A 17934-nucleotide genomic window follows, 5' to 3' on the forward strand; every position below is an offset into this window, starting at 1 on the left:
TTACATTTAATGTTTTACATTTTTGCACCAAAGCCAGTAGGAATATTGGGTGCCATGATTCCTAATTTTTCACTTAGGGAGACTTATCAAAATTAGCTTTGCCTCTCTACCTTTTCTATTTAAAGGGGTAGAAAAAAAATGTCTTTCTGACATTTTATAAGCTCTTGAGCTGGTCAGAATGATGACATTTTGACTGCGTATAAACATCTTCCCACAGAATTAGAAGTGTTTATCACCAACCAGCCAAGATGAACATGGTGAAGAGGATCATGGGGCGACCGAGGCAGGAGGAGTGCAGCCCCCAAGACAACGCCTTAGGACTGATGCACCTCCGCCGTCTCTTCACGGAGTTGTGCCACCCTCCCCGGCACATGACTCAGAAGGAGCAAGAGGAGAAGCTGTACATGATGCTGCCAGTGTTCAACAGGGTAAGTCTAGGCTGCCAAGGCCATGCCTTCCAGGACTGGCTAGCACTCCAGGAATTTTAAGATTATTGTAAATCACAGAGAGGAAAAAGTGATAGAATGAGTTTTTGAGAAGCTTGATGTTTTCATTCCTTCCTTTCAATTTGCTGTAAAGCCATGTGACTTTATCTGACATCTGGTCAGAGTAAATTCCATTTAGTTCTAACAGATAAAAGGAAGACTGAGCATTCTGTAAAATGTTCCTATAATGGTGAGTTTTGGAAGAGCGATAAGTTATAAATTACCATTTGTTATTTCCTTTATTTTTTTGAAATGATGGTTTATTGCACCAAAGAATGTAATTGCCCAAGTATTTTGTACACTTTACAGAATCATCTCAGTTTGCTTTGTTGTTTGGCAGGTTTTCTGTAAGAGATTTTGAAAGAGGATAGTTATGGGCCCAAGAGAGTCTAAATAGAGTTAATTTTTTAAGGTATTTTGTCAAGTTGATTACATGTAGCAGTCTTGGTGGGGATATTTAAAATAATTTTAAATTTCTATCAAAGGTGTACACGTACATAGTTTAAAAGTCAGGTAGTTCCATGGGGCTTTTAGATGCCCCACCACTCTTCACTGCCAATTACTGCTGCTACTTTTAGCTTTTTTAGCCTTGAAGGGCACCCCTTGAAAGAAAGTTGTATAAAAGTCTGTGGGGATTAGGGAAGGGAAGTCTCCTTAAAGAATGTGATGTGGAGGTGCCTGGGTGGCTCAGTCAGTTGAACATCCGACTCTTGAGCTCGGCTCAGGTCATGATTTCAGAGTGGTGGGATCGAGCCCTGCATTGGGCTCTGTGCTCAGTGCGGAGTCTTCTCGAGAGTCTCTCTCTCTCCCTCTGCCGTTCATCTACTCTAGTGCGCACATGCATGCTCTCTCTCTCTCTTTCATATAAATAGGTTAATCTTAACAAGAATATGATGTGATTCTTGAGGCCTTAAAAGATAAGCATTATTTAGCCCAATTGGAATTAACTGGACCAAATTAACTAAGAAGATAATTAGAGGTTAAAGCATGAGTCAAGATAAAAGGCAACAAATATTTTAGGGACACCTGGGTGGCGCAGTCGTTAAGCGTCTGCCTTCGGCTCAGGGCGTGATCCCGGCGTTCTGGGATCAAGTCCCACATCAGGCTCCTCCGCTGGGAGCCTGTTTCTTCCTCTCCCACTCTCCCTGCTGTGTTCCCTCTCTCACTGACTGTCTCTCTGTCAAATAAATAAATAAATAATCTTAAAAAAAAAAAAAAAGGCAACAAATATTTTAATATGTACCAGCATCTATAAAGAGCCCAAGAAGTTGATTTTATATCGAGGAGGAACATAAAATAAGACTGTCAAGATTGATAGGAGGTACATCATGATGGATTTGTATGTTATATTAGGAGCCAATACTTTTTCCTGGAGGCGTGCGGAACCAATGAAGTACTTTAAGCAATAGAATAAGAGAATAGAAGGGATCAAGGTAAGCGATCTATTAGGTTTCTAATTTGGGAAACTAATTGGGAATGTTTTTCCCAATTGCTGAGAAAGAAAGTTGTAAAAGATAGATTCTGTTTGTATCATTGAGTCTGAACTATTTGCGAGCTTCCCAAGTGCATGTATTCAGTAAGAAGCTCAGGTAGAGGATTTGGCTGGATATGTGGTTTGGAGGCTGTGGCACAGATGGGGTAGTTGCAACCCTGGAAGGGGATGAGAGATTACTCATGGCTTATACTGCCAAGTGAGAAGAGCATTAGGCTAAAGATCAGCAATGGAGAATGTGAATGTCTAATGGAAGAAGGGGAACCCATGAAGGATATAGAACAGGAGCTGGTCAGTAGCAGTACAAAAAAAATCAGGAGAGGGGTGGTTATAGAGCTCAAAAGATAAATGTAAGAAAGAGAGTAGTCAACACTACCATGTACCATAGAGAGACCCAGTAAGATGAGGACCGAAAAACGTTCATAAAATTTGCTAGTTTGTAAGTTAGTAGAATGGCAGAGCCAGAAAGCGGTGAGTTGAGGAGTGAATGGGAGATGAAAAGAGATAGTAAGTATATACTGGGCTTGTAGAAATTTGAAATGAAAGAGATTGATGGACATGAACTTGGTGACGAAAGGGTTTTTTCAGTATGTTTCTAGTGTTTTGCTTTCTAAAGATGAAGGAGATGTTGGCTCATAAAGAGAAGGGAAGAAATGAGCAGAAGAGGAAATTTGGAAATTTTTAAGAGTGAAATTGAGGGAGGAGAGCACGGAGTCAAATTATGGGAGGGGGGCAGGTGAGTCTTGAGTAGGAGAAAGATACTCCATCCTGCAGAAGAGCCATTTTCTTGGGTGTGAATATGATTTGTAGTTAGGTGGGAAGTTGAATAAAATCTTGCTGGATGACCTCGATTTCTTACAGTCACCAACAGGAGATGTGATCTGTTAAGAGCCTTGGAGTAAGTTGAGTTAGGGGGCTTAAGGAAATTGTGATGATTGGGAATATTACGAAAGGGAATGAGAGAGGTAGTTGAAAAGGATGGTAAAAGAATTAAAGGGTCTTGAGGGTCCAGTGAAAGTTGGAGATGATAAATTTGTACTGGATCTTATCCATGTGGGTGTGTGATCTTTCTCTTGCAGGAAGTGCTCCACAGCACGTGTGTAGTAGTGAGAGGAGGCAGGTAGATACATTATTTATTGGGATTGAGGTTTTGCTGGTAAGGTAGAGGGGCGGGAGGAGAATGAGAATAGTAAAATCACTTCACATATCAGCCGTCAGGCTGGGTGGAAGGGAAGAGCGGGTGCAAACTTTAGTACAGTTAGAGGATGTTCATTGTTGTAATCTATGAAATAAAAGGCTGAGAGTGGTGGAGGGAGGAGATGGGCACACGAGGAGAAGTGGGGAAAGGTTTAAATTAGCTGTTTTGAAAGAGAGAGAACTGACTGCGGACAAGCCATTTTTTTCAAGCCCTGGTGAGGTAACAGTCATTAATTTTTATTGGAATCAGTTCTGGGAAGTTGTTTGTTTCTTTTTTTAATCTTTTTTTTTTTTTTTTAAGATTTTATTTATTTATTTGACAGAGAGAGACAACCAGCAAGAGAGGGAACACAAGCAGGGGGAGTGGGAGAGGAAGAAGCAGGTTCCCAGCGGAGGAGCCTGATGCGGGGCTCGATCCCATAACGCCGGGATCACGCCCTGAGCCGAAGGCAGACGCTTAACGACTGAGCCACCCAGACGCCCCTCTTTTTTTAATCTTTTTATTTTTGTTTTACCTCAATGTCACGATGTACTATTGCCTACTGAATAGTTTGAGGTAATTTCCTTCTCTCAGACTTCACGTGTAAATGATGATAACGTTCAGAATAGTCAGGGCAGTTGTTCTCAGCTATTAACATAAATTAATAAGTCATATCGTACATGTGTGTCCCATGTATTTCATCAGTTAGGCTTCTATAGCCTATTCAAGTGAGGCTTAGTCTGGAAGAATCATCTAAATATTTGGTTTTTTAGAAAAAAGGTAGATTTGAGAGGTTTAATGATTCTCTGTTGCTTAGACTGTGACTTAGTTCTCTTGTGTTCTGTATTGTCGTAAGTTTCATTATTCTTTCAAGTGAAAAGTTTTTAATTGCCTGAGTAAAAGCATACATACATATATATATATATATATGCATTGCCTTACACCTCCAATACAGTGAGTGACTTAAATATCATAAAAGTCACTCAGCTCTTAACTAATGAAAAAATAGGAACTTATTTCTGTACCATTGTGACCAATTTAAAAAATATATAGTGTTCACTGGATTGTCAATAACAAATTAAATTATCCTTAGCTAAGACATCCCATCCATTAAGTTTGAAATACATAGCTGTATTTATTTAGTGTTTTACCATTACGTGAACATTCTCCACTGCTAAGACATAGCTTTGATGAGGGGCGTCTGGATGGCTCAGTCGGTTAAGTGTCTGACTCATGATTTTGGCTCAGGTCATGATCTCAGGGTTGTGAGATCGAGACCTGCATTGGACTCTGTGCTGGGACATGGAGCCTCCTTAAGGTTTTCTCTCTCTCCCTCTGTCTCTTCCCCCCTTCCTCCCTCTCTTAAAAAAAAAAAAAAAAAAAAGAAAGGAAAAAAGAAAGAAATAGCTTTGTTGAGAGAATATGTCAGTATGGCTCTAGAGTTCCTACCATGATTGCTAAAAATGAATCGTACTATCAGTTTTTGAGACTTTGCTCGATTCATACTAAATGGCAAATAAACCATATTGCTGATAGACATGAGCATCTATCTACGGAATCGTTTTTAAGGAGTGCTCAGTAGTGTTATTTCATTGTGTGAGTTTTGCCTTTAAGAGACACAGGTTGAGAAATGACATGTGTTGAGTCCTTTTTCTGGGCCAGGGCTCATGCTGAGGCCTTCAGCTGCCTCCTCTGGTCTTTATCACAGTCCTGCAAGGAGACTGCTGTTGTCATCTGAGAGGTGATGGTGGAGTCTGAGAATAGCTGAATAATATTTATCCAGCATTTTTAAAAATAATTAACCTTTTTAGTCTTAAGAACAAAAGCTTATTGACAAAATACTTGGCTTAAACTATTCAAAAATGAATAACATTTTAGTCATCTAAAAATTAACTGCTATTGTTAATTACCATGGTATATGTTATCATACTTCATTGTGTGTTTTAAAATATAATTTTAGGGGCGCCTGGGTAGCGCAGTCGTTAAAGCGTCTGCCTTCGGCTCAGGGCGTGATCCTGGCGTTCTGGGATCGAGTCCCACATCGGGCTCCTCCGCTGGGAGCCTGCTTCTTCCTCTCCCGCTCCCCCTGCTGTGTTCCCTCTCTCGCTGGCTGTCTCTCTGTCACATAAATAAATAAAATCTTAAAATATAATTTTACTAACTAGATCTTCTTTTAGAAACTCCCCTGTTTTTGAATTATTTGAGAAGCACCTAAGTTGAATATAGTGTTTTTCTTTTTTTATCCCTTCAAGTGACCTTTACTTTTTTAAATTGTTGGCTTTAAAGGAAGAATACTCAAGTTGAGAACCAAATGAGAGATCAATCAGAAGTCAGACAGGTTAACCATTTACATTTTTACAGCTTTGTATTTACAATATACAGTTTAGTACTTATTACATAATAGCAATACAGTTGATATTGGACAGTATAGCTTAGGTCTGTGCAACAAAGGATTTGCTAAATTCGCATCTGAAATAGCTCTATTTTCTTATAGCCCCTGGCAAAACTGGATGGTTGCAAGCCCCATGCAGAGCCGATGAGAGTGCATGTTCCTACGAGGCAGGCAAATCCCAAAGAAGAGAAAGGGACTGAGCCTTCTCAGTTTCTTTTCTCTTGAGTTGGTGGTCCTTCTTAGAAACCAGGAGGATATACATGTTTTCCTAATCATTTATATTAATTAATAAGACTCATTTACTATGAAATAATGCAATTATATCTTCATTGTTAATTTTTTAAATCTGTTATATATAGCAAATTAGTCCAGGACTCCTGATGGTCAGTACAATGTAACTGAATTTTAGATATTACATATGTTTAGGAGACAAAGGACACCGTTTTAGAAAACTTTGTAAAAATTCCAACCTCTCTTATTAGTCATATTTAATAAATTTTTATTTGAGTAGCTTTATTCAGCAACAAATATAAATTGAGCTGCTTCTTTTTTTTTTTAGATTTTATTTATTTATTTGTCAGAGGGAGAGCGGCAGGCAGAGGGTGAAGCAGACTCCCCACTGAGCAAGGAGCTGGATGTGGGGCCTTATCCCAGGACCCTGTGATCATAGCCAAAGGCAGACACTTAACTGACTGAGCCACCCCGGCGTCCCTATATTGAGCTCCTGTGTTGTACATGGCATTAAATAACACTATTAATTTGTTCTCCCTGAGTATGCCAAAAACATTTTGTTGAGGAAGTGCCAGAAAATTTTCTGTAATTCAGGTCACTATTAAAAATGACTCTTCTGAAATCAAGTCTAACCATGCTGTTCCCCTCTTAAGGTGAAACTGTGTAAAGTGACAGTGATAGGGTTCATATGAAGTTATGAGACAACATAGTACTGAGTGATTAAGAGCACGGCTTGGAATCAGACAGACCTAATTTTGAATTCTGTCTCCACCACCTTCTGGCTTAAGTTGTTCAACTTCTTTAAACTTTAAGTTCCTTATGTGTAAAATGAGAACACTATATAGGATTTTATGAGATTTAAATGATATTACATATCAAGTATTTGAATAGTGCTAGGCACATTATAAATGCTCCTTGCTTGGTAACTAGTATTTTTCTTGAATTTGGTAGACAGCATGTTTGTTCCTCACTGCTTTTTTTTTTTTTTTTAATCTGAGTTATGAATGTCACATATATTTCTTCTGAGTTGAATGTATTACTATCAGTCTCTTGCTTGACTCTGTCCCTAGGCAAATGGGGAAATGGAGAACGAGAAAAATTGGACCAGTAGTGTCTGAGGGTGAGGAGAAGCCAGGCCTCCTTGGGTTCCCAGCTCCATGCTTCATCCTCTGTAGCACACATTTAAGCACATGATTGAAGCATTGTGTATTTTCAAGTAATATCGCTATTTGTGGAAGGTGGCTAAATACGTACCTAATATTTTTAGATTTAATTGTTGAAGTTAATCACAGAAAAATCTCTGTTCTTTGCTACCTTATATATTCAGTATTATCTAAATGTCAGTTCATCTTTTAGTCCTTGTACCTCTCCAGCCTTACCTTGCACATTTCCCATCTCATAAAATACATTCCAGTTGCACCAGCCTTTGGATTCCTCACCCCGGTCTCGTGTCCACCCGGAGGTCTTAACACAGCTCTTCATGCTGCCCAGCACACTCTTTCTTTGGTGCTCTGAATTGTGTGACTTTGTCTCATATGTACTATGTCACTCCTTCATGCCAGTGTCGTCTCAGGGAGAGCCTGTCCCCACCATAGGCATTCCCTTCCACTTACCCTGTTTACTTCTTTTAGAATGTATCACTAATGTAATTTCCATTCTTAATTTATGTTTGTCTCCTGTCCTAAAATGTGGACTCCACAAGCATGAGAATCCTCGTTGCTTCATTTACTTTGGTGCTCACAACTTTCTGTTTACCTTTGTATTCATGACTCCAGATGCTGCCTGGCATATATAGGAGATCAATAAATATTTATGAGTGAATAAATGAAAAGAATGAGTCACTAGACTAAAAGTTCTTTATGTCAAAGAAGCAATAGTTGTCCATTTCAAATTAGCAAATAGGACATAACTCTTCCATAATAGTGATTTGGTCAGTTCAAGGAAGACGTATCTTTTGAAAAAAAGTTTCTCATGACAATAAAGCAGTTAAATATCAGGATTTGTGTGAAAAGTTAGGTGTTTTTTTTTTTTTCCCTCTTTTTTTTTTTTTTAAAGTGAGCAGGGGGGTGCTGTGGGGAAACAGAGGGAGAGAGAGAATTTTATGCAGGCTCCACCCCCAGTGTGGAGCCCAATGCAGGGCTTGATCTCAAAATGCTGAGATCATGACCTGAGCAGAAATCAGTGGTCGGACGTTTAACAAACTGAGCCACCCAGGTGCCCCAAGTTAACTGCATTTTTAACAATGTATTATTCACCTAGTGTGAAGACTGCTTGAATATCCATATACTGTCTAAGAAATTATCTTATTATTTTATGAAGTTGTCTTCGTAACTCTTCAGAATAAAATAGCTCTTAATAGTTCTTAGGAGCAAAATATATATTAATATATTCTGGGTAATAGGAATATTTGCCTGTTATAAATTATTTTGATGAAAGGGTTCACAATTACCTTAGCAAAATACACAATTGTTTAATAAACAACAGTTACGTACTCACATCTCTGAGTTGGAAGTAGAATGGTTATTCAAGTGTGTGTCATTATTAGGCTTCTCAATTTCTAATTTGCCTCTAATTTGTTAAAGAATATGGGTCTTACTAACAAGTGACCCAGTTGAGCTATAAATGTACAACATTTATCAATATCTCAGCCGGAAACAATTTATTGAGGTCTTGAAAAGTAGAGTTTATTTGTTCTTTGAGATAATGTAAAATTACTCCTGTGTCAAGTTAATGAACAGTCTTTATAGCCGAAGAAAAGTGTACCCTGTAGAATCGATTTGTTTGTTTGGTAGTTTCAGCTCAGTTTGAAGGCGATTGTAAGGAATATAGTATCTGTTCTAAGAATGTAAGAAATAAATTTCTGTTACAAGAATATTACATTATAAGTTATATCCTTTTTTGAGGATCCTTGGAAGGAAGTTTTTATGGTATAGTATGAAAACAGAGATACTTCCTTAAATATATTTTTTTCTTACCTAAAGACATTGTGAACCATGTAATAGAGTAGGTTTTCTCTTTTGTATATTTGAGCCAAAATTTATGACCAAAACACAGCAAATACAGAATTGGTCTTTTGATCTTAGATTTTTACTTAGATTTTTAGTCTTTTTTTCCCCATGGTTTATTTCCTTGTTTTTGTTTTCTTTCTTAATTATAGTTTATATAGTTTATTTTATTTCCTTGTTTTTGTTTTCTTTCTTAATTATAGTTTATATAGTTTATATTCTCATGTTATAATTTATGTATTCTTCAGTGCTACTTAAATGTTCTCCAGAATCTGTTGTTATGGGGGTGGGAGACAGCATATAAATGAACAAACGTATTTAGGGAACATCTCTATAAATTAAGGCAAAGTCAAATACAAAGATGAGTAAGATATGTTCCATCCTTTTGTAGTGACATTTGAACACATAATAAGAATACAAAATACTGTGTGATTAGTATTATGATAGAAAGCTATCATAATAGTTTCAGAAGACCGGATTTCCTTCTCGCTATAAAGAACATTTTTCAAAATAATATTTCAGGATACATCCAGTTATATAGCCATTTTTTCCCCAAGACTGTCAGTCCAGGTTGCATTTTCTTATCCTCTTTGCTGAGCCCACACTGGTTTATCTTTAAGAATTATGTATTCTAGGGGCGCCTAGTGGGTTAAGCTTCCGACTCTTGGTTTAGACTTAGGTCATGCATGACCCATGGGTCTTCAGATTGAGCTCTTCCCCTCGTAGGGCTCCACACTCAACAGGGAGTCTGCTTGAGATTCTTTCTCTCCCTCTCTCTCTGCCCCTCCCCCTGCTCACCTGTGTGCAATCTCTCTAAATAAATAAAATCTTTTTTTTAAAAAGAATTATTTATTCTTAAGTTCATTTGTCTTAGATTTTTAATTAAAACAAGGGTATTTCATAACCCTCACATTCATTTTCTTTAGTCTTTTTCCTAACAGTCTTGTTTTGGGAATTGTTGTAGAATTTAGAAATTCTGAGCTATAGCATGAGTGTAGTGAATTCTATACTCAGCCTAAGACTTAACCATAGATAAATCCCTGCTTTTCACCATCTGATGTAATCTATGTGCCATCATAGAACCTTACCATTTTTCTCTAAATTCTTTTTTTTAAAGATTTACTTATTTATTTTAGAGAGAGAGAGAGTGCACATTTGGGGAAGCCGGGCCAGTGGGAGAGGAAGAGAATCTTCAAGCGGACTTCCTGCTGAGTGCAGACCCATATGCAGGGCGGGGCTCTGCTTGGCTCCATCTCAAGACCCCTGGATCATGACCTAAGCCTAAACCCAGAGTCCAAAGCTTAACCCACTGAGCCACCCAGGCTCCCCTTTCTTTAAATTCTTAATTTAGATCTCTTCAGAGAAACGTGCTTTCTAAAGTTTACCAGTAAGATTGATTGAAATATTATAGATAACTACTCTTTGATGTTTATTTCATTTATTTAATCATTCTATTCAAAAGATTGTGTAATATGTACTAGGAAATGTGGCTAGATAGGATTTATTGAGAGTTGTATTTTAAACATATTATTCAGATTCAAAATATCTGTATAAGAATACTTTTTTGACTTGATTTTTAAGTCCTACCACACTTTGAAATGTATCGAATGAAAGTCAGTAGTTGACAATGCTTAACTAAAATTTTTTTTTTTCATCCACAGGTTTTTGGAAATGCTCCGCCAAATACAATGACAGAAAAATTTTCTGACCTTCTGCAGTTCACAACCCAAGTCTCACGATTGATGGTGACAGAAATTCGAAGGAGAGCATCAAACAAATCCACAGGTATTTTTACTGAAACCAGCAAAAACTATTTGAATAGGCTATTTGGTAAAAGTGCTATTAAAATTAAAGAGAAAATTGAGCCAGTTTTATCCACGTGGGTTTTAATTACCTGTCCCTCACTCTCGGCTGTTGGTTGGTTCAATATCTCCCTTCAGGTGGAGCAGTTGTACTCAAGGACATCATCCTTGGACCTCCCATCCCCACCCCCGCTCTCCCAAAAACTCTGTTTCCTTCTGAACAAAATCCAGATTCCTACCATGACATTCAAGGCAGATCCTAGATCTGGCCATATGAATTTTTTTTTTAAGTCCATGTTTTATTTCTTGTTTTCTATATTTCAACCAAATGAAGCTGCTTGTAGTCGTGAACATATCTGTGTTCTTATTTTTATCCTTTACTTATGATGGTTCACCCAGAAGGGAGACTCTGCCCCCAACCCCCGACACCAGTATGTCTAAATCTTTGAAGTTTGGATTAAATCACACCTCTTTGATGGAATGTTTCTTAATTCCCTTAATCAAAAGAAAAGCTTTCTCTTTGGAACTGCTCTTTGTTTCTCAGTTCCACCAGTGGTTATTTATGTGTGTGTCTTTATCTTCCTATTAGATCATAAACTGCTTAGGGTCTTTAACCTATAATCTTTACATATAGTCGGCTTTTTATGAATGCTTCCTGAATAACTGTTCTTATTCATAATTAGGTAATTTTAAACTTCATAAGGTATCATCCCTTTACCCAAAATTAAAATAAGCTTTCTTGATTTTATTTACCATTAGTCATTTTCTAACTTAACAGTATGTCTGAGGGATTTTTATCTTGACTTTGTTTTATTTTGTTATTTTGGTTTTGTAATGATCATTTGAGTGGTAGTTTTCTTATTGAAGCATTAGACTGATAAATTGATTATTTAAATTCTCTTTATAATGTCCCTTTGGACAATCACTTATCTTTTCAGGCCATCAAATTATTATTTTTCCAATACTAGCAGTAAAGCTTTTGTTCAACAATCTTCTTTTTAAATTTATTCTTTATTAACATGACATAGTCACGTACTTAAGGTCAGGTAATTAAAAGGTTTGTTGGAAATGGCATCTCCCTTCTGCCATCCTAGTTCAACTCCATTTCTCACACTTATTTAAAAAAAAAATTTTTTTTTATATTCACTTCTGTGTCTCTAAATTATGTGCTTACCGTGTGTGCCCTTGTTTTTTTACGTTTAGATGCTATCTTTTGACTTCCCACAAAAGAAAAAAAAGAAAAAGTCTTTAGAGACTTTCACTCTCTAAAGCTTACCACCACTGCCTGTACTTGCGTGCTTCCTAAGCCCCTCCAATATTGTACTGTCATAATTTGATTAGATCAGTATTATCTTGTATAGACTGTGAAACACTATTTTAAGATGAATCCTATGGTATTCTGTGATTTCTTTTCTTGAAAACTTCTTTTCCACCTCCAACTGAGTTAATAATTGCCTGTTTTTTATTTACTAGATTTTCATCACACATTCGTCCCCTATTGCTAAAATGTTTTTCTGAATCTCCCCTCAATATGATTGAAGGCATCAGATATTCCCTCAGTTTCATCTTGCAAATAGCTCTTCCATAACTTTCTGGCTTGTGTTAATCCGTTAATCCGTGTTGGTTGCTCCCTAGGCCAGCTGCACAGCTGTCCTTTTTACATTTCCACTCACGTCGTCTGGGATGTCTTTTCCACTTTCGGATGGAGCCTGTTTCCTGAATCTCCAGGCGTCTTTTTTTCTCAAACTAACATTTTCATTTTTGTTGAGGCATCTTTTCCAGCAGCTTTCTGAGAAAAGATGTAGGGACGTTACCATTTAAGGTTTTGGGTTTTATGTGTGTATGTGTGTTTTGTTTTGTTTTTTTTAGAAATCCCATTAGTGAAAAAAATTTTTGACTGTTACTGTGTAAGATGGGTTCCTTTCTTTTTGTCAAGGAAGGTGATGGCTTTAGGCTTGACAGCCTTTCAAGTACCAGGGCTTAGAACAACACGTCCTATAGCGTGGCTTTATTGCAGAATGGGGAAACATAAAACCAAGGGTTCAGCAAGAGGAAAGAAGGCGCAGGTCTACCACCCTCATTATCTCACAGAAAAGTGTGCTTGGAAAATCCTGACGCCCCTCTGTTCCTGAAGTACAAACATAAATGCGATCTTAGCAGTGAAGACATAAACAAACTGCTTATGATCTAGGCTGTTTGAGTACCGGATTGGAATGTCTTTTGGATGTTTATAGGAGCTGTTTGCAGATCCTCGCTGTTTAGCCCCAGGAGACTTTGGGGCCTAGGGGAAGTTACAGGCCCTCCTACCAGAGAGCGGAAGCTGCCAGTGTCATGGGAAGTTGAGTTTGGGTCTAGCAACTCCCTTGGGGATGTGGTCGGTAGGGGGTGTCTTAGCTAGGTTCTTCTCCAGGCAGCCCAGGAGGAGGTCTCAGGGTCATTTTGGAAAATCTTGCAGCTTGCCTTACATTTATCCCCCTTCCAGTGGGTATCAGATACTAGGTTGGAAATCATTTTATGTGAGAATTTAAAAATAATTTCTCCTTCATATTCTGGACTCCTACACTGCTATTGAGAAATCTGAAGCTACCTAGATTGTTATTTCTTTCTGTGACCTGCTTTATTTATTTATTTATTTATTTATAACACTTAGGATCCTTTCTTTGGCCCTCCTGTTCAAAAATTTTATGATAACATGCCTTGGAAGCATACATTCTTGTATATTATGCTGAGTACTTATTGGACTTGGAAGCTGGGAAATCTGGGAACCCCTTGTTTTATCCTTTAACTTTGGGAAAATTTTGTGAATTATTTGTATAATGATGTCCTCCACTCAGTTTTCTTTTTCTAGTCAGATGTACCGCTGAGACTGTCCCTCTCCTTTTCTTTTTTTCTCTTATTTTGTGTTTTTGGTTTTCGACCCTATCAGTTTTTACCATCCATCCCTTCTGTGGAGGGTTTTTTCTTTTTTTTTAAATTTGTGACGTTATAATTTTAATTCCTAAAGAGTTTCTTTTTCTATTGGTGTCTGTGCTTTCGTAGATGCTTTTTAAGCTCTGTTTCTTTCAGGTTGTCTTTTTTGTGAATTTGCTTTTGTCTGTCTTTTAGGTTAGAGAACTTCCCTGGCCATCTGCTCCTGTGTAAGCATGGAGCCTTCGAAAGCTGCTGGCTAGCTCTGCAGTTGTGGGTGGGGCTTGAAACTGGGCATCAGCCCAGTGTGATCTTGTTAGGCTGTTCTGTTGACTCTCTCCCCTGAGCTAGGCAGAGTCCCCAGTGAAGAATGTCCAGTTGCTACTTGGAAGATACATATCTGTCTCTCAGCATTTTGGAAGCCGAGTAGGGGAAAGGTCTGAGGACCCTCAGCATTCAGTGTGTACGCTTCTGTTGGATCTCCAGGAGCCCACAGCTGTGTCCCTCACTCCTACCCCAGCCCTAACACATTCCTCACTGTTCCTAGTGAGCAAACCTCCAGTCTGGTGCCCACATGGTGGCATCTGGGGGGGTCTCATGCTCTTTGACATGCTTTTACCAGGCCTTCTGTGTACACGCCCACGTTTATCTCTGCTTCCAAAGATACCTGGTGGCCCCAGTTCCTGAGCCTCTTGGGGGTCCTGTTGTAGTTTAGTTACTTTTTCATTTTTCCTGCGTTTGCTTTAAGATTCTAGAGTTTGCTAAATCAGTTACCACTAACCTCTCTGCTATTTTAGTATCCAAAATGTTGCTTTCATCTTTCCTATTCTCTTTGTCCTTATGGGTTTAGGCTTTTTGAAAAAATCCTTTTATAACCATTTTAGTGGGTGTATTAATCTGCTCAAGCTGCCATAACAAAATACCATAGACCAGTGACTTAAATAACAGAAATATTCCTTCACAGTTCTGGAGCCTGAAAGTCTAAGATCACAGTGCCAGCATGATTGGTTTCTGGGGAGATCTCTCTTCCTGACTTGCAAACAGCACCATCTCAATGTGGCCTCACCTGGAGGAGAGAGAGAGCGAGCTCTGGTGTCTCTTCTTATAAGGGCATTAATCTGATCATGAGGACCCCCACCATGATGACTGCATGTGAACCCTATGTATTTCTCAGAGGCTCCATCTCTGATACCATCACATTAAGAGTTAGTGCTTCAACATAGGAATTTGAGGGAGAGGGGCACAATTCAGTCCATAGATGTGGGGCTTCGGGAGAAAGCAGATAAATGCATGTGCACAACCTTCCGTCTAACTGGAGCCCATTATGGAGTCTCTGGAGCAAAAGCCATTAAAATATTTTTAGATCGAGGGACTAAATCTCTTATTCAGAAGCAGTACCTTATATTAATTGATGTATGGATTTTAAAGTGAGATGATTTTATTTATACTTGCAGTCCTTAAAGCAAGTTCAGTGAAAGAGGTAGTACGATAGTTTAAGGTAACCTTCCACCACTGTCTTCTCCTTTCTCCACACACAGTAGGACTGCATCCTTTTTGTCTTTCCTGATTTCAGTGATTCCTGTAGAACAGAGAAGTTGCTCTTAAATATAAGATTTGTGTGTTTTATGCCTTTTTAGCTTTTTTAAACAGGTAACATGAAGGGAAATTTCTCTGTTCTATCTTCACTCCTGTATTGAATTTTCTTTCTTGAGTGAGATCCCTAGATTAGAATAAAATATTCCCCAAACTGTATTTGTACTTGCTTTTCTGTTGCTGTCTTTTAAATACCTAATCTGCATGTTTGTAGAAAACGCTTTTCTGCACTAGAGATTTGTTTTCGTAAATCCTCTTATGATTTTACATACATAGGGTAGGTTTTCGACATGATGAAAAGTATCTTAAATGGAGTACAAGATGTCTTATTGTTAAATACGGTAACAGTTACACAAGTTGTTTGGGTTTTTTTTGTTAACTTTTTACATTGAAATAATTCTAGACTCACCGGATGTTGCAAATATAGTACATAGAGCCCCCAGAGCCTCTCCTCCATTGGTGACTTCTTGATTTCCAGGTATTTTTAAGATATATTTTTCCAGATCATGTAATTCCATACAATTTTTAAACTTTTGAAATTTATTAACTTCAGAATCCATTGAATTGAAATTCAGTTCAATTTTTGTAGATATTATCTCCACAAGAGAAACCTTTCCTGATCACCCAATCTCAGATAGATGCTTTATGCTCTACCCCCACACCAGTGAGTATTTTATTCAGTCACCTTGAGCGCTTCCTATAGAGCTTTGTCCTCTGGAGGTATCTCGTTTACTTAATTTTATTGTCTGTTGTGTTCACCCCTGGGTCACCTAGAGGACTACTTGTCACAGATGAGGTGCTCAAAAAGTCTTCACTGATTTTTGATAGAGGATTTCTCTGTTTGGTTGTTTATTTTTTTAAATGCTTTGAGAATTGGAGTAGTGTTAGAAAAGCCAGACTTACTGATGTTTGAGAGAAAAGCATAATTTTGGAGTATCTCCTTCGTCAGTCTTATAGACCTCTGGCTGTGGGAATCCTTGTTCTTTTATTTTTAGTCTTTAATGTTGGAAGTTTCTTTTGGTCAATATTGTTATCAAACTTGGGTGGAGGGGCGCCTGGGTGGCTCACTCATTTAAGCAGCTGCCTTGGGCTCAGGTCATGATCTCAGGGTCCTGGGTTGGAGCCCTGCCTTGGGCTCCCTGCTCAGCGGGGAGTCTGCTTCTCCCTCTGCCCCCGCCCCTGCTCATTCTCTCTCTCTCTCGTTTTTTCTCTCTCTCAAATAAATAAAAGTCTTTAAAAAAAGATACTTTGGAGATTTTTTATCTTTTGATTTTTCTAGTAAAAAAATTTCAAGATCCCTAGGTTGATTCTAAATCATCTTTTTTAAAGATTTTATTTATTTATTTGAGAGAGAGAGAGAGCATGAGTAGGGGTGGACAGGGGGGAAAGCAGACTCTGCGCTGAGCTCGGAGCCCAGTGCAAGCCCAACCCTGAGCTTGATCCTAGGACCCTGAGATCATGGTCTGAGCTGAAATCAAGAGCCCACTGCTTAACCAGTTGAGCCAGCCAGGTGCCCCTGAGTCATCCTACTTCATGTATATCCCATTCTCATTTTCTGATTGACTGATTTTTATTGCAGTAAAAAACACATAACATGAGATTTACCCTCCTAACAAATTTTTAAGTATATTGTACGGCTCACTTTAACCGCGGTGTCGAACAGCAGATCTCCTGACCTTTTTTATCTTGTATAACTGTTACTTTGTACTCACTGAACAGCAACTCCCCATCTCCTCCCAGCCTTTGGCATCATTCTAACTTTTTGTTTCTATGAGTATGGCTACTTTTGATACCTTACATGACCTTTTATTGCACAGGAAGTTATCATTGAAAGTAATTTTGCTATAATTCACATGCACATCATTTTTCTCCAGAAATTGAGCCCTCTATTATTCATTTGAAAGTTGTCTGTATTTGTTGTGCATCGCGGCAAGGTTATTTTTTCAGGACTCCTCTGAATTTGGTATGAAGTACTTGTTATTTTGTTACCTAATTACCACTCACATATCAAGTCTTTTTATCAGATCGCTCCTAACATGGATTGTAGATATCTCAGTAGGAAGATATTCTTATCTGCAATTCTGTTGTTTGAATCCATCCATCAGAAGTTAGTAAAAATAGAAACATGCAAAATGGATACAAGGACTGACGTGTAATGTATGAAGGCGACTTGACAGTTCTAGTTTTCTCTCTCTCTCCCATAATTCTCTCTTGTTGCCTCCGTGTAGCTTTTGTTAAAAATAGGTAGTGGCCCTCACTAATTTGAGAAAATTTATAATTTTGTGGCCATATTGTGTACAGGGTATGGCTTAAGATTTTTTCCTACCTCCTTTAGTTGTTTTTTAAGTTCAGTTATGCAGTCTGCTTAGTTGTAAGGGAACGTGGTCCGTATGTGTCACTGAAGCAAAAAATCTCCATCCATGTAAAAATAGTATCTTCAGTTTATTATTAATGACATCACTGTGTGATAGGTGCTGCTGTTAAATACAGTGGGCGGCGGCCTGGTGATGGAGAAGCTGGTGGATGCTTACCACAATTGGTGTCTTACACAGCATCTGTGGTGGGATTAGTGCAATGTAGTGAATCCCCAAGTAGACAACCCAGCCTCTTTTTTTAAACAGAAAAACAGTGTGCCCCGCTGTCCTCCAAGGATTTCAAAGCCACAACACCCTCAGGTAATTTTATTCCCAAGGTGTGGTTGTGTATTATCAAATGAGAAAAGAGCATGGAAGCTATGAGTTCTAATACTATTTTTCTTACTAACTTGTGGAAGTTTTTTTGGGATGGGAAAGAGTTTCTAGGGCTTGGTTTCTTCATTAATGAAAAAAAAATATAATAATACTATTGATG

General features: G+C 38.2%; 1 protein-coding gene across 11 annotated transcripts in view; it reads left to right on the forward strand.

The window, feature by feature from the left end:
• Window positions 1-17934, forward strand: part of WDFY3 (WD repeat and FYVE domain containing 3) — a 262486-nt gene that overhangs the window by 88710 nt on the left and 155842 nt on the right. For 9 of the 11 annotated variants that reach the window (XR_015725422.1, XM_045790948.2, XM_045791003.2 and 6 more), the window contains 3 exons: window positions 218-428; window positions 10444-10567; window positions 17706-17759. Coding sequence is in view for 10 of the 11 variants with exons in the window: in XM_045790948.2 (XP_045646904.1) it covers window positions 249-428; window positions 10444-10567; window positions 17706-17759 (358 nt within the window). In the remaining variant the exon portion in view is untranslated. The remainder of the gene's footprint in view (window positions 1-217; window positions 429-10443; window positions 10568-17705; window positions 17760-17934) is intronic. The other 2 variants (XM_045790995.2, XM_045791018.2) reach the window with 1 other exon arrangement.

This window comes from Ursus americanus, chromosome 8 (genome assembly GCF_024610735.1).
Source record: "Ursus americanus isolate L20-20 chromosome 8, mUrsAme1.1.p, whole genome shotgun sequence".
NCBI lineage: Eukaryota > Metazoa > Chordata > Mammalia > Carnivora > Ursidae > Ursus > Ursus americanus.